This window comes from Myiozetetes cayanensis, unplaced genomic scaffold (genome assembly GCF_022539395.1).
Source record: "Myiozetetes cayanensis isolate MyiCay16 unplaced genomic scaffold, myiCay2020 scf21, whole genome shotgun sequence".
In the NCBI taxonomy this organism is placed as follows: Eukaryota; Metazoa; Chordata; class Aves; order Passeriformes; family Tyrannidae; genus Myiozetetes; species Myiozetetes cayanensis.
In genome coordinates this window covers 11,339,695-11,356,140 of record NW_026087423.1, presented here as the reverse complement: position 1 = coordinate 11,356,140, position 16,446 = coordinate 11,339,695, and the positions used below count along the sequence as shown (strand labels likewise).

General features: G+C 41.3%; 1 protein-coding gene across 2 annotated transcripts in view; it reads right to left on the bottom strand.

The window, feature by feature from the left end:
* Positions 1–16,446, bottom strand: part of ADGRD1 (adhesion G protein-coupled receptor D1) — a 131,839-nt gene that overhangs the window by 31,952 nt on the left and 83,441 nt on the right. For both annotated transcript variants that reach the window (XM_050318689.1, XM_050318688.1), the window contains 3 exons: positions 10,990–11,093; positions 8,114–8,225; positions 2,893–3,046 (listed from right to left, as the gene is read on the bottom strand). In XM_050318689.1, coding sequence (XP_050174646.1) covers positions 2,893–3,046; positions 8,114–8,225; positions 10,990–11,093 — 370 coding nt within the window. The remainder of the gene's footprint in view (positions 1–2,892; positions 3,047–8,113; positions 8,226–10,989; positions 11,094–16,446) is intronic.

The following is a 16,446-nucleotide window of genomic DNA, read 5'->3' as shown; positions in this document are numbered from 1 at the left end:
CGAGGGGTTTTATTGCCAACGGTTCTGAACATGGCAAAACCTCATCCCTTTAAATGTTAAATGATTGTCTGCTAATTCCTGTATGATTTAATAAAATGGGAAGGGTTGAGCTTTTATCATCTTACAGAATTTAATAACCAGGTCCCAGACAGAGTATTAGACATGATAGCTTAAAGTTTCAATTTTCTGTTTAATTCTTCAGGTTTTCTGCATGAGGGTTTTACAAAATTCTCTGACAAGTAATTTCTACTTAACTTTACTGCTATCATCCTCACAAATTCTATAAAGTTTTCCTATAGTGGCAGAACTATAATTTTTGGAAGAAGTATTTTCAGTCTTTAATGATTGCAGCTAGAAGCACATTTATAGATATTTATATTTTTATATGTATATGTATTTATACAATGGAATACTCAACAGTTAAGAAGCATCATCTACAGGCACTGTTTAGGTCTTAGACTTTGAAATCCATCCTGTAGGATGGAGTTTAATGTCCCCTGAGCTTCATTCTGCTTTCTCATGCTTGTCTGGATCAGGCATAATATCTTTAACGTAACACTTGTGTAAGACCCAATCAAAGGCAAGATTTTAGTTTCCTGTCTCCCTTGTCTATTTAAGAAAGGAAATTCCTACACACAGTTGAACAAAATCAAGAATAATTATATTCACCAGAGCAATTAAGCACAGATAATCAGCATGCCATGGATGTGTGAGCTGCCTGGATTAAAGGTCCCACAGGTTTGTGTTCACGCTCCCAAACACATCTTTGGTTGCAGAGTAAATACTGAATATAGATCTTGTCTTCTGATGCAAGTCATCTTCCCACAGAAGGGACTTTGTCACTGAAGCAAAAATACCTGTACCTAACTAATTCTTCTTTATATTTCTAGTCTATCTTTTTTTTTTTTTCACCCAGTCAAATGCTGGATATTCAAAGGATTTATCACGACTCTTTATCAATTTTAAATGGCAGTGAAGAAGAAAATTAAATAGAGTTCCTTTGGAAGCTTATGCAGATGAAACATAGAGCAGTCACCAGCATTAGAAGAGCTGTTAAGTCAGTGAGAATAAAATGATCTGCAGCCTGTAGTGCACTGTTTGCCTTTTCACTGCATTAACAAAACACTAAATGGATAATGGCAATGGAGGAAGAAGCAAGGTTTTGTTACAGTAAAATAAGGGTATTTTTCCTTTAAGAAACAACTATTCAATAAACTCCATAAAGATCGAAAAAAATATATATATTTTTATCCTAAGGGGATCATAAGATTTTATCTGGATTGAAGAATCCCTATGGATTATACATTATACACAAAAATAAGTGTGTTTGCTCAATCTTTTTTCAGCAGTAATTACATAGGAGCTGTGAAGTTTAGCCTACACCCATAACACATCTATTCTAACCCAAACCATCCCACGATTTTATGTTTCTGAGGCACTACTGACAAATAAAATGGAAAATTCCTGTAAACCTGGATGCTGTATTTTGAAAGCTTCCGTGTCTTCTATATAAGGAAAAGAAAAAAACCTAAAATCAAACTGGCAGGTTATAGAAACTCTATGGCAGACAATTTAAAGCAATTTTAGGACATTAATTTTAAAAGGCTAAATATGTCATCTACTGAGAAAGACGAAGCATTAGACACAAATGAAAGTGTATTTCCTTCCAGTGATGAAAAGATCTACTTTGCTTGATGGGAAAAAGTATATTCTCCCATTTATACTGTAGAAATTCATTTTCTATGATTTTCTTCTGCTGTGTTATGTCATATCTAGGCAGAAGTCTGGGACTGCATCAAATAACAGCAAATAAAGAGATTTATGTCTTTTGACAGCTCAGAACAAAGTCTTCATTCCGTGACAGTCTCTAAAGGAAAGGAAATTGGGTGAAATAGGAAAACATGCTAAGGCCAAAGTGCCACAGCAAAATCTCCAGGATCACAAACTCTATCATCAAGAGTCCCAGAAATTCTAGGAGGGAAAAGCTTTGCTACAATAATCTCTGTGTGTTGTGCTGAATCATCGGGGCAAAAAAAGAAGGCTGTTTTTTCCCCAATCGATTTCAAGGTAATTTTAATGGTAGGATACTATCACCTTCCTCAGATTGCCTTTTTTTTCTTAAATTCCTGACAACTGCAGCCTTTGAGTTAATTTTCAGCACCCTTGGGACTAAAGGTAATCCATGGGACCTTCAATCAGCTTTGCACATTTGGTGTCCTGTCCCTCCCATTACCACTGAACTCATTTTACAGCAATAGCACCTCTCAGATCCCTTAATAGATGTTCCCAGCTTTGTGGAGAATTCCTTGTCCCTCTCTCCTCACGTGGCCTCAATTTTCTATTTGTCATTAACATTTGCAAACATTTAAAATCAGCCTGGCGTTTCTGCTTAGGCAAGAATGGTGGGCCTGGGTTTTTAAATTCAGGAGGAGGGTTGTCTTTATTCCAGGATCCATGAGTTTGCAAAAGTCAAACATATTCACACTTCAGCTGAAAGCACAGAACCAATAAATGAACTGTCTGTTTTGACTAACATGAGATAAGACATCCTTGTCTTAAATTCTTTCAATCATCTTAGGTCAGTATAACAATTAGGTAAGCTAAAGTATAAAAATATAGTGCAGTGAGACCTCCCTCCCAGAGTCCTGTTCTTAATTTGGTAATTAAGGGTCTGATTTGGCCTTGAGAGGTCGTGGAATTCGCTGCAGTGGAATTAGGTTTAAGGACTATACATTTTAAAGTCTGATTACAGTCAGAAAAATTATGGATTTTCTTATCCAACAGACCTACTCTCAGAAGGTAAACTATGATCATAAGATGACAATTTCAAATATGAATATAATCTTGTCCTAGAGTGAGGAGACTTAAAGTAAGCAGCTGCTAAACGCTTACCCCATCCAACTCCATAATAGTATAAGTGCTTGCTTTCTTCTGACCCAAATACTTTGATCACCATACTGTAGAGATGAAATCCTTCCACCAGCATCCATGCAAAAGCACTCAGGAAGAAAAAATGAAGGAGAATGGCCAAGATCTTGCAAGGCACCTAAATTAAGAATAAAAATTAACGCTTTACTTCTTTGTGACACACTCACATTGGTTCTCCACTTTTTTATTTATTTTTCTATATACATTTATAGGCTAAATCACTGAAGTAAAAGTCTTAAAAACAAAGCACTAGACAATTTAATTTTTCTACAGCATTTTCTGGTAGTTTCAAGTCCCCTTACCTTTAGAAAAAAACAGAAAAAAAATAATCAAACAACATTGCCAAAGATGATGTGGAAATCCAAATGAGTTATTTGTTTGTAACAGGAGGAGCAATACTCCCACTAAATATTTAAGAATTCAAAACTGAAGTGTCTACATCCAGCTCCTGAGCCTGGAGTAAGTGCAGGAGTCAAAGAAGTGGAGTACAAACACTGTTCTGTACCCTGCCCCCTGTTCTGGGATGGGTAAACACCCAGCATAGTTCATGCCTCTCTTTATATGAAGAGCTGGTAGAAAGTCAGTGAAATAGTTAAACTTGAGTGAAACACGGAAATTTTAAAATAAGGTCCCATATTGAACCTGCTCTTTATTTATTCCTTGCCACATTTTATGAATTCCCTTTGTTGCTTTGGCTTGATTGATCTACGTTGGTGTTTTATTCCTTTTGTTGATGTTTTGGGATTTTATACAATAATGAAAATTAAAACATTGGGACTCAACAGCACAATGAAAATTGATGCTTTCCTGTACATTCTCACTTGCACTCAGTTGGTTCTGTGCTAGTGCAAAGACACTCTAATGCAAATCCAATGTGAGTAGATGTATTCAAAAGCAGTAAATTCGGGTTTAATTCATGTAAGTGAGGTCTGTATGTGGTTTAGTACTTCTCAAAGTTCAGTGACATATTATTAAACCAGATTAGCTTATTGACAAAAACTGTAAAAGCCTTTCCAGTTAGTTTTATCGTAAGGCTATAAAATCCATTTTAATGCCTTTTGATTTCCACCAGAAGATTAATCCACAAAAATATAAATGCAGCATAAACCTGACTTACAGGCTCGTTCTGTCAAATGGATACTTTCCAAGTTTCGAGTAGCCAAACAATATGAATCACAAAACAGTAGAAAAATAAAACACAGTGAAGGAGCAGGAGGATGCTCTGTACGTAATTCTCTATAACACTCAGTTGCAGATTTGTACTTAAAATCCGTTGCAAAGTTGCTACTCTTTCTGATTTTGTGCCTTAATGATGGCTTAGAAGTAACTCTTAAATGACAAAATTGCCTTCTTGAAAAAGCACTGAAAAGCTGAACCTTTCTGTACCATACCCAAGCAGGTGTCCCCTGCTGTATCATAGGATGCACCCTGCTTTTAGCAGAATCCTTGTAAAAAGGCACATCTCGTTATTGTGCTCTTACAGCTGACTACTTGTGAGTCTGTGGAAATAGAAAAATCAGCCCAGCCAGCAGCAAGGCCCATCACATTATACTTGTTGCGAAAGCGAAGCAAACTCTCAGAAAGGCCTCTCAGAAGATATCAGCCGTGACTCAGAGGATGGACTTAGAACAGACAGGTCATTTTATACAGATATCATAAAGAAAAGCAGCTCATTCCAGCTCTCCATTTGGAATTGTTTTCAGCAGTGCCATGCAGGAGTACTGAGGGAGAAACAGCTCAATACACTGATCCAGAACTGCAAATAGCAGGCACATTAAATTTCCTGATTGTGCTGGAAAACCACAAAGCTCCTTAACACCTTATATTTCAATTTGCATTTCCCTACATTTAAATAGCACTTCAGGTTTTCCCACAAACACGCTCAGACCTTTGGAAGGCTTTGGGAGCCTAAAGAAATGTTGATAGTTAACTACTTTGTTAAATGAATAGTGATCTCTAGCCTGTGGTATAGTAAGTAACTAAGAGTGCAAAACTCTCTGAAGAAACAAATTCATCTATTGCTGACAGTCTGAGGGAAGTCATCAGACTGCCACATGGATAGCAAAGATATCTTAGAGACTTGGCAGCATAGGAAAAAAATGTTGTGTGCAAAAAATATTTGCTTTTTCTGGGAGAAAGACATCCTGGTTTCGGGAATAATTGCCTTTCTGGAATATGCCATGATCATTTAAGACTCCTGTTTTAGCACTACTGATGTTAAGTATCAATGACCAGCTTTTTATAAAGAAATCAATCGAGTGTATTACAAAGATCAAAGTCCTGTGTGTGAAAATAGAGGTTCGTGGTTAGAAAGCAGTCTTACTCAACAAAAGGAAAATTGCTGCAGTATAAACTGTAAATTATTAAACTACACATCTGAAATTACATGGGGAATGCTGTATGCCATATCTGGAATCAAAAACTAAATATCCCTAGAGATGGAGACAGGAAAAGGATGGAGAGGCTCAAAGCAGTCACGCAAAGAAAGTGATGCCAGCTCAGGGCCTGTTTTTCCAAGGCCATTCCCTGTTTTTCTGCGTTTCCTCAAGCCAGGGGGTACCACAAAGGGGTACCACAAAGGGGTACCACAAAGGGGTACCACTGGTCCTCTCAAACAAGGGCACTTCCAAACTGCCTGGCACAAATACCCCATCTCTGGCAGACGCAGAAGATTAGAAATTCACACCTTCCAGTGTAAATACTGCCTCCCTCTTTCTGTAAACGACCATTTAGCAGTTCAATTAAAGCTGCAATTAAAGGTATTAAAACTGCTGTCAAAGCTGGTGAGAACAGAGCATGGAGTAAGGACAGCAGACTAATAAAAGGATGAATCACAACCCCCCTGATCCCGGGGGGGCTAAAACGATTAAAATAAAAGCGCAGCAGACAGTGTTTACATCACATTCTCCAACTGTAGGATCTTCACAGTGTTATGCCACACAATTACTGCTGTTACAGAGGAGGTAGGGCTGAAATATCCATGGATTCTGTGAAGCATTTCACTTCTCAAAGCCTGTGGTGCAAAGCAGGGCTTGCTTTCGGCGTGCTGCTGTTCCAATTTGACTAAAGTAGGTTTTGAATGGGTTTAAGAGAAAATATGCACTTATTAAACTGCAACTTCGGTGGGTGTGAGCGCTTCACAAGTGACTAAATGAGCAAGACATCTGTGTGTGAACAGGGCACACTGTAAATGCAGGTGGACACTGGGACAGGTCTGTGGAGAACACGAGCTCTACCTGCATCCAGCAAAACCAGGAAACACAACCAGTGTATTTTAAAAGACTGTGGGTGATGCTGGCCCCTTGATAAGGAGTAAAGAGGCTTTCACACACTATCTGAAACGACTCAGCTGGATTGTCTGAAATGGATGAAAAATGAAAAACTGTGAGAATAAGACACACTGTTACACTGAGTGAACCTATTATTGCCCTCCAGCTCATGTCCTTTCAGCAAGGTTTTAGATCTCTACTTAGAGAGGATTATTTTCATGCCTGGTTTCCACTGCCTTCAGTTTCAAGTTATATCTTTTGCTGCTCTTCACTGTCTCCATTTCATTTTCCTTCTAAACCATTCCCTGCCATTTTCTCCCTTGCACATTGCCCCACTCATTCAGGACCCACCTGAATGTTAAGCAGTAAAAGAGTAAAAACTTGGTTTTACAAAGTGCTTTTGGATCCTCAGGTAATGATAGCCTATGCAAAACCAGACATTATTGTTATTTATAAACCTAACAGAATTTCAAGGGATCCCATTTGAGCTGAATATAAATTTAGGTATCTGTTGTATTGGCAAGATGAAGAATGTGCAAACCTCATCTTTACTTGCACTGAGAATAAACAGAAAAAAAAAAAAAAAAAGATTAATAGAAGCCACTCACTGCTTCTGAAAAGTAATATGGAGCAACAGCTGGGCACCAAACTAGCCAAGTTCTGATCATTACAAAAACAGAGCACACTGGAAGTTTATTGTAAAATCAGATTTTGTTTCTGCTTTTCAGGTGGGACTTTCCATCAACAGACCTTATGTTACTTTAAATTGCATTTTTTAAACACAACAGTGGAAAGAAATTGGTTTTACTGGTATGTAATACTGTTAACTTGGCCTATTTGTCTCAATCTAACCCAGCTGTTTTAGATGCCAGTTTTAATGGTTTAGATCCTGGGACCCCGCTTGAGGAATTCCCACCTGCAGTAGCAGATCCATAAAATCGATCTGTAATTTCAAGTTCCAATCTATGTGATCAGGCAGAAGAAAGCCCATGTTTGCACAGAGCTTAAGTACCTTGTAAGCAATATGAAGGTGTTGTTACTTAAGTGGCTGCCTTAGATGGCCAGAGGAATATATACATGTTTTACAATATCTTGGATTAAACTTGGATCAAACTCTTACACAGTGATGCTTCGTGCTTTCTGTCACCTCTGGCTAATTAAACAATAGTTGCTTTACTTTTGACATTGATTATTACACAAATTCTACTTCAAAATCATCAAAATCTACAGAGTAGAGACTATCATCAAAAAGTCTGCTATTCAGAAAAACAGTGTGTTCTACCCCACAAAGAAAACTCTATGAGCAAAAAAACAAAAACCTTCTGTTTTGCCCTCCAAGGCAGTAGAAGAAATTGCCAAAGCTCAATCAGAAAGCTCATTACCTTCCATCGAGAATCAGAAGACTTTTTAATGTGGGGGAAAGAGAAAAAAAAAAAGGGAGGGGCAAAAATGTACCAGAGCAGAGAGCAGACAATTAAAAGAAACCAACACTCCCACCAGAAATAAAAAACACAAAACCCAACCAAACCAACCCAAAACCTTAACCCTAACACAAATACCGTACCTAAGCACACAAGTCATACAATATTCTCCAACAGAGAATTCCTAAAGTTTTAGGGGGAGGAGAGAAAGCATCAGCCATGTCAGGCATAATCAGCCATGACATTTGGAAACACACTGAAGTGCACTCCATTTCTACAGTGATTTTTCCATTTGATGGGGGCTTTTGGTGTTGCTTTTGGTTTGGCAAACATCCAGATGCCATGGCAACACCCCCTGGGTGCACAAAATGCTTTATCCAGTGTTGGAGGAGGGCAATTTTTTGGCCAATAGGAGACCTCACATGGAAGACACTTTCTCGCAGGTGGCACCTGGCATTCATTCCAAACAAAATTATTCTTCTTCTTAGGACTTACAGTTCCAGGGCTGAACTGGAAGCTGGTGAGGAGCAGGATCTGGGCCACCAGGACTGCAAAGGACAGATTGGCGTGGATGTGATAGCGCTGGTTGCGGATGGTGCTGACGGAGCTGGGAGAAGGCAGAAACACATGTGGATAAAACAACATTTCCAGAAGCATTCCAAGAATATGTTTACGATTTATCAGCAAGCTTGTAGGTTGACTTTTGTTTATTGGTTTTGGTGGGGGTTATCATGATGCCTTTTTTGCTCTCCTTCCACCAGGATGGAGCGGTACCTGAGTGGTTGCTTGGATATTGTGCTGTGCTGCTGTCCTGAAGGCAGCAGAAAGATTGATTTGCACATGAAAGGGCTCTGCTCCTGACTGGTGACAGAATATCTTGAATGGTGCTGTGTTATTGAGGAGGTCAGACCTGCACCTCACAGAGAGCACTCTGAATCCTGCACCATTCAGCCCATACTGTGCCACAAAATTCCTGGATTTATTTTGCTGCTATTTGCCTGTATGAGAAATAAAGGAATGTGGGAAGACTTATACTATTATAAGCTTCTGAGCACAGGAACTATAGCTCCACATGCAGATGGGCAGTGCCTATCTTGACAGAGACCTGACAGTGATTACAACATCATTTGAACATATCTCTTTTGGTTTTGCAAAAAAACAGCTGGAACTCTGACAAGAACATGCTTTCCTGGAAGTCTTCAGACCTCGTGTCTGTGTTCTCATCTAGAAATGGGAAACAGAAAACAAAAACACTGATCTGAACATCTCAGGCCTGCCCCACAATTTCATTCTCTGCTTTAAAAACCAATATTGGTGATAACAGATTCCCTGTTTCAATCCATGCTGCCTGCCAGCCCCTACCAGCAGTTTTAATCATCTCAGGACACCCCAGGCCGCTGGTGATGGGAACTGTTTTGTGTTTCCTCCACTCAATTCCGTGCATTCCCATCCTTTGGTTGTGTCACACTGGATGGGGGTGACTCTTGCAGTCACTGTGTGTGTCCCTGCAGCAGAGTGGCATGGACTGGATGATGCAGACCGTGGTTGTGCCAGCCCTGCTCTCCCAGCACTGCCGTAGCCAGCGCTCCATTGGAAGAGAATGAGGAGGGAAATGACAAGAAGCATCTGCGTCCTAAAAGTAATTCAAAGAGGCAGGATGTGCTACCTGGTGCCAATGGCTTTCTAATAAAGAGCTTCTTGTGGTCAGAGGCTGGAGCAGCATTCCCCAGGAGGCGAGCAGGACTGCCTGCCCTCCCGGGAACCGCCCGGCACGGCCGGCGCACGGAGCAGCGAAGAACGTGCCAGATTCTTCTCCGCTTACGTTACGGTCATCTAACACCACATTGCAAAACTTCACCTCAGCTGCTTAACGAGACCCCGCTCTCCAGTGAAAACCTAACCAAATTGTTTGTGATTGGCAGTTTGAAGGACCCTGTGTGTAGGTGGCGTGCTTTAACCCTGTGACAGTCAGCCGGCCCCAAGTTCCCTTCCAAAAGTCTTTGCCTCCAGTTTCTTCGGGAGTTTTCAGCCCTGCTGCAGCAACACCACCTCCTTTTGCTCCTTTTTTTCCTTTCCACACACTAAAACATCCAATTTTGCCTTCAGACAAAAAATGGAGTGGATCATTCCCCTCAGCCTAAATGTGCCCACAGCGCCGTGCCAGATAGGCAGACGTTGGACTTATTTAGAGCGGATTTTGCCACACGTTACACTCTCAATCCAAGTATGACCAACACAGATCTCGAGACTTGGAAACAATACGGGGTTTGGAACAAACAAACACTGCAATCAGTTTACTGTTTTTACAGCAAGTCCTTTTTCCCTAGAAACTGTTCTCTTAACAGGATGTCCAAAATGCATTCATAGGCACAGGAATCAAATACTGAACTCCTGAGTAGGAAGAATGTGGTTTAGTGTGTGAAAGGAGAGAAAGAATCCCATTCCTTGCTGCTCAACCTCAGACAAGTTGCTTCACCTTTGTCAGGTTTGCTGGTGTTTATTTAGAAACAAACCTCTATGAAATCCTCTTTCTTGGAAATGTTTGTATCAAGGCCAGCTGGGCCTCAAACTCAGTTATCACCTCTGGAAAATAAACAGGCATAAAGACCCCTGAGTGCCCTGTGGCAGAAACCTTCCAGTACAAAGAGCCCTCAAAGGGGCTCCCCTGTTACGGGCAGGAGGTTGCAGAGGTGCAGAGGTTTTAAACACGAGATGTGGAGTGAATTTCTCACTACTTACAGTGTCCCTCATCCTACTAAAGCAACACATTAGGTAACCAGCCTAATGGAGAACAGCAACTTGAAAATAAATGTGGGGTGTATGAGGTAATTGTGTACATGTTGCATGAAACAAAAGGCAGGCAGCTAATGCTGACTGAGACTTCCTTTCTGGGCATTCCTGTATAAACACAGACCAAAGCAGCTGAAGAGCAGACAGAAGTACTGACTGTACACTCCAAGCAACCCAAAGATGTGTGTGAGGGGAGCAGAGGGAGTGATCCTGCAGTCCTTGCTCATATTGTACTTGCTTTGAGCTCCCAACCAAGCCATCCTACTGCCTCCTTGCAAGACTCCTGAACTGTAGCAAAACATGGAGAGTTTAAAAAAAAAAAAAAAAGTCTAAAAATCTCTCAGAGGATGGAAATAGCTTGCTATATAAAGACCACCCCATTTCAGGAAATGAAAGTAATTTAGAAATAACCAACCAACTGTTACAAATACATGTGCAGAATCCAATTAAGGGAGGTTGTAGAATTAATAGCCTTTGTTTCATCCTGAGCACCTGAAGGGATCCTACTCAGTGGCCTGAAAAGCACTGCTTCCCTTTCTGCATGATAGCTGCTCAGCAGGTATTAAGTTAAAATTACTCACGACAATATAGCAAATGTGACCAGCGTGATCGTCAGGCAGAAGATGGACAGAGCACAGCCAATGTAAGTGATGGAGGAGAGGGCCACCTGGTGTTCTCTTGCTAGCTGCACACAAAGGAAAAAAAAAAACAACGAAATAACGATAATTAATTGATTTATCACACCTCAGAACCACGGGCCGGCGTTTCCCCCTCCAGCCGCTCCTGTGGAAGCTGGTGTTCACTGACATTCCCTGTTGTAACTAGAGGGGGAAATGAGGAGCCAACTCCAAACCCAGTCACTCAGCCAGGGCATCCACGTGCCCATGGCATTTAGCTCCCCCTGTCATGTCCTGAACCAGGCTTTCCTCCAGCTGTAGTTGCTCTGCTGCTGCGGTGTCGCCCAGCCTGAGATCAGAGCAGTTTATTGGGCTCACAGACAGTGTCAGTGGTGGGATCTGTCACAGCTCCCTAATGCTCTCACACTGCAATAATTTACATCACTGTGCAAATACCAGAAGTGCTTCGCAGCGGTGAGAGCTGACAAACCCAGATAAGCCATAAATCACAGGCCATTTATAGCCCGCTCGTTTTGTTTAATTGTATCGTGTTTTCAGCGGCTGGTGAAGAGCTGGACTGACATCTACAGAATGGAAAACCCCAGAAAAGACCCAGCACGAGCAGTAGGAGTGCAAAACTCTCTGTTGTTATCTACAGGCACCTTTTGTAGATGTAATTCAATTTTCATGAACACTTAAACTGTAACTCCACAGTGCTCTCCACTAGGATCTGTGTTAAACCTGGATAGAGTCAATGCTGGAGGGACAGTGTGGTTTGGCCATTCATCTTAAATTAATCAGAGAGTGTGTTTTAATTTTCCATGCAAGTTCTCGTAAAAGAATGACAAAAAAAGCCCCACCCAACAAAGGGAGCCAGGAAGCATTAATATATAATAAGTAGAACAGAGCTAGGCAGGAAAAGGTTTTCTCATCTCAGAAGAATTTTCAAACATTTTTTCCTGACTTGAATTTGGATAGAGTTGACATTTTCATAAACTGAACATAAACTGGGGGGGGGGAATACGTAGTCAATCAAAAAGTTTTAATTTTGATGCTTGAAATACTACACTTTAATTTCAATCTCTGCTCACCATAAATAAAATTCCCAGCTGAAAACTCATACAAAATATTTACTTGTTAGAAAAAAATACTGAAAGGAACAATATATTTTCCAACTCTTTCACAGTAACTTTTACCTAATTAAAACTAATCCTTTCTCACATGTTTGGGATTTTCTATTGTTTTCCACACGCACAATAAAATTTCCCTCCCAAACAAAGTATTTCATCAGAGATTATCAAACCCAAGCAGCCCCACCAATAAACTTCCCATTAAAATTCCTTTTAAAGGAGAGAAGTAACGTGCCATGTGGTTATGAAGAGCAGAAACACAAAAAGATGTGCTGTATATGTACATTTTTCCTGTAGTTGTCTGCCAACAGAACCAACTCATGTACAGTGAGTTTTACAGCAGAATAACTTGTGGCTCACTCAGCAATCTGAGAACTATTAAGGGATGCAGCAGCAGCACTGAAAGACAACTGTTGCTATGGTGTTACAGCTCCTAGGAAATATGATGCAGCTCTTGAGTGGTTTTTTTCTCTTCCAGCAAAAGGCACATTTCTTTTCCCTGACTTGGACAGCATCAATTAAGAAAACAAAAGAGTTCTGTGTGCTGGACCAGCTTAAAAGCTCCATATAATTCCTACAGAAGAGATCTTATCATCCCTCATTCCTCAGAGAAGCCATGTAGAGCCATTCTTCACAGAATATTCCTGAAATAGGAATAATCTCTGTGGTAAATTGAGCAGTTTAGAAGTGATTTCCTCGTCAGGGATATTCATGCCCAAAATGGATGGACCTTATTTCCTGATATCTCTGATACACATCCTTTTCTCTGGCTACAGGTGGTTTGCAATTCTACAGAAGGAGAAGGGGAGCAGAGGAAGCTTTGACAGCTTCAAATCACTCTGAGATCAGTACTTCTCAGCAGTTCAAAGCTTTCCTTCACTCCTTTCACTCCCAAACTCCTGCAGCCAGAAAATGTTCCCTGGAGAGGCCGGAGCTGCTCAGTTCTCATCCAGGTTTGCAGTGATCTGTCACAGCGTTTGCATTGGCAGAGGATCTGCAAAGGGAAGGGCATGTCTTAACCATCACATACAAATACAGAAGATATAGAGGAGCAAACTAGTGGAAACTGGCAAAAATCATGGAATCCCAGAATGGTCTGGTTGGAAAAGACCTTAAAGATCTCCCAGTTCTACTCCTTACCTGGGCAGGGACACCTTCCACCAGCCCAGGTTGCTCCAAGCCCCGTCCAACCTGGCCTTGGACACTTCCAGGGATGGGGCAGCCACAGCTGCTCTGGGCAACCTGTGCCAGGGCCTCACCACCCTCACAGGGAAGAATTTCTTCCTAATATCTAATCCAAATCTATTCTCAGTTTGAGGCCATTCCCTCTTGTCCTGTCACTCCAGGCCCATGTAAATAGTCTTTCTCCATCTTTCTTATAACCCCTTCAAGTACTGGAAGGCCTCAATTAGGTCAGCCTGGAGCTTTCTCTAGGCTGAACAATCCCAGTTCTCTTAGCCTTTCCTCATAGGAGAGGTGTTTAATCCCTCTAAAAATCCAAGTCTTTGTTTTTTTCCATAGTAATCCAAGAGAAGATGGTGATCACACAAACACCTTTTTCTCACTAATTTCTATCAAAACTAACATGCCTCTAAGACAGTCTTTCTCTGGGTTTTAGCTCAATCTTTCTCCAGAAACTCCTGCAGGGCAGGACATGATGAGAATCAAGTTCTCTCAAATGTAGCCTGTATTACTTAGAAACAAAAAAAAAAAAGGGGGAAAAGAAAATCTCTTAACAATAAAATGTAGAAGATTCTCTGAAACCTAAAATAACCTACACATGGCCGTGCATCTGCAACTGGAAATTGCTCTTGCTCTGGTAAACACAACCAGGATCTGATGATGCTTTAAGGACGATGCTCTTCAATCAATACCCACATGAGTCTGGTGGGAGCTACTTCAAAAGCAGCAGTGCAGTTCACCTTCTCACCTTGCCCAGTGTGAGGGACAGAAAAGCTTGCAGCCTTTTTCCTGTTTCATCATTAAGGAAGCAGTGGAGCCTGTGATAGCTGTTCTCAAACTGAGTTGTCGGGTTAGAGGGGTTTAAGAGAGGGTCCCTGTTCACAGGAGCTGGTGAAAACAGCTCCTTCCCATGGATAATGTGAATCACAGGGGGAAGGATCCAGCAGGGAAAAGAAGGGCTGGGGTTATTCCCAGGGTGTGCAGCCTTGTCTCAGGGCTATGGGGCAGGAGAGAAGGGAACTTGTATTTAGGATTTCAGATCTCTGCTGACTCCCCCCAGCCCAGCTGTCACAGCACACGTGTGGGGTGCTCCCACTGTAAGGGATAACAAGCAGCAGTTTGAGTACCTGGATCCTCAAAGCGTGGTGAATCATCGACTAAGAAACAATTTCCCATAAATTCCAATGCTCTGATACGGGCTGATTTCATCTTACCTCAGCTTGTCTTTCTGAAAGTTTTCAGACTTCCTGCGTGATGTGGAATATAAAACAGCAATTTGGGATGATCTTGCAGTCGGCACAAAAGCGCTAATCAGGCCTTAACGTTATTATTAAAGAAAACAGCACGAAAAAGTACCAAATAAAACATTGAGCAATCTGCAAAGCAGTCCCATGAGCCTGATTCTCACACTTGTCCCAGTCTACATTAAATTATTCTTTTCTTCTAACAGGTTTTGCTTCTTTGGGTTTATACGGTCATTCTCTCCCTCTGCCTCAAGCTGAAAAGCCAGGAAACGAGCTCATGCAGCCCTGAGTGCTAGCAATCACAAACACTAAAAGGCAGATGTTTCCCAGTTCCAGCTTTGACAAAGTCAAATCAAAAATTCCTGCCTCACATAACACTCCCACCCTTTTAGTTTGTGCTGCAACACCCTCTACCTTGCAAGTGTTGCTAACAGGGTGGGCAAAGAGCTGGTGGTTTCAGTAGATCCACCCATCTGTGGTATTACACTCCATTGTCTCAGCCTTGTTCTCCCTCGTAAAAGAAGTTAGTACATTGCTCAACACTTTTATTTTGGAAACTCACAGGCAACTGGATGGCCTGAGAAATGATCCTGGAAAGACACCAGCTCAGACTCCAAATATATAGTTTTCATTTACGATGCTGCTCATGGTGACATCCAACGCCTCTGTTTAAACAGAGCTGCACGGGAAGATGGAAATAGATTCTTATGATGGGGTGGTGCTTTTCATCCCTGGAGTAGCTGGAAAAGGTCAGTTCAGGCTGAAAGATTGTTCAATAGGCTCTTATATCTAGGACAGAAACCCCAGTTGTTTATGTAAAGTTACTGAGTGACTGTATGCACTGCCAAGCACACCAACCCACTGCAAAGGTAGATGGGCTACAGGAACACACCACAGCAACTCAGAGCATCTGCCTGGGCCACACAGGGCCCTCTGCTCAGTGTGCCCTTCCTTTGTGTGACATTTGCACCCCTGCCCCTTTTGTTCATTGTTCACCTCCAAGGCCACAACTTCTCTGCTTTGCAAAGGGTGTACTTTTGGCTCTCTCCGAAGAAAGGGACATTTTGGGGAAGCACTAACCTAAAATTGTCTTCTTCACATAATGCAAAACATCCCTCTATGTCTGCCTTTAAAAGCAAAAAACTCAGACAAAGGGCTGAGTTCAAATACTTCAACCAAGGTTTGTCACAGCTGATCCTGAAAGGGTTTGTCCCTGTTCCAAATTACAGCGTGGCCATTTAGACTCCACAAGCAGTAATTTCACTGTCTAAACTACTTTAGAAATCTCCTTTCTGAAAAGCAATTCATCTTCTTCTAGATAAAGACAAGTTCTTGAACCAAAAAAAAGCTTCACAGCCTTAAAGAAAAAAAAAAAAAAAGAAAAAGGAGTCCTGCAAGCTAAGGATTATATCATACCTCCCATTTGTATTTTAGTGTTACTTGCTGGTAGAACCCAGAATATGATATCTTTGCATTTGCTTATATAGTGCTTACATTTTGTAAAAATCAAAGTTCTTTGTTCACTGGTAGAAACGTAAGACACGACATTTGCATTTTGCCCTAAGCCCAAACATAGGAGTGAGGTATATTCTAATGCCCCTCTTGGTCAGTTTTCCATTTCACAGGATCATTCCCACCACGAAATTACAAGGAGGGCTGGTTTTCACCCTGTTTATCCAACTGACAAATCTGCCACGACCCGACCAGCCTCTGGCCTGGGCTAAAATCCACTCTCAGACCCTTCTTGTGCAAAGGCTAAACAACCTCTTTTGAGACATTTCCTGGGGGAGGAAAGGGTGAAAAATTAAGGCTCAGCCAGTGCTATTGAAGCTGCACCTTTAAAGTGCAATCTGAATCCAATTAAG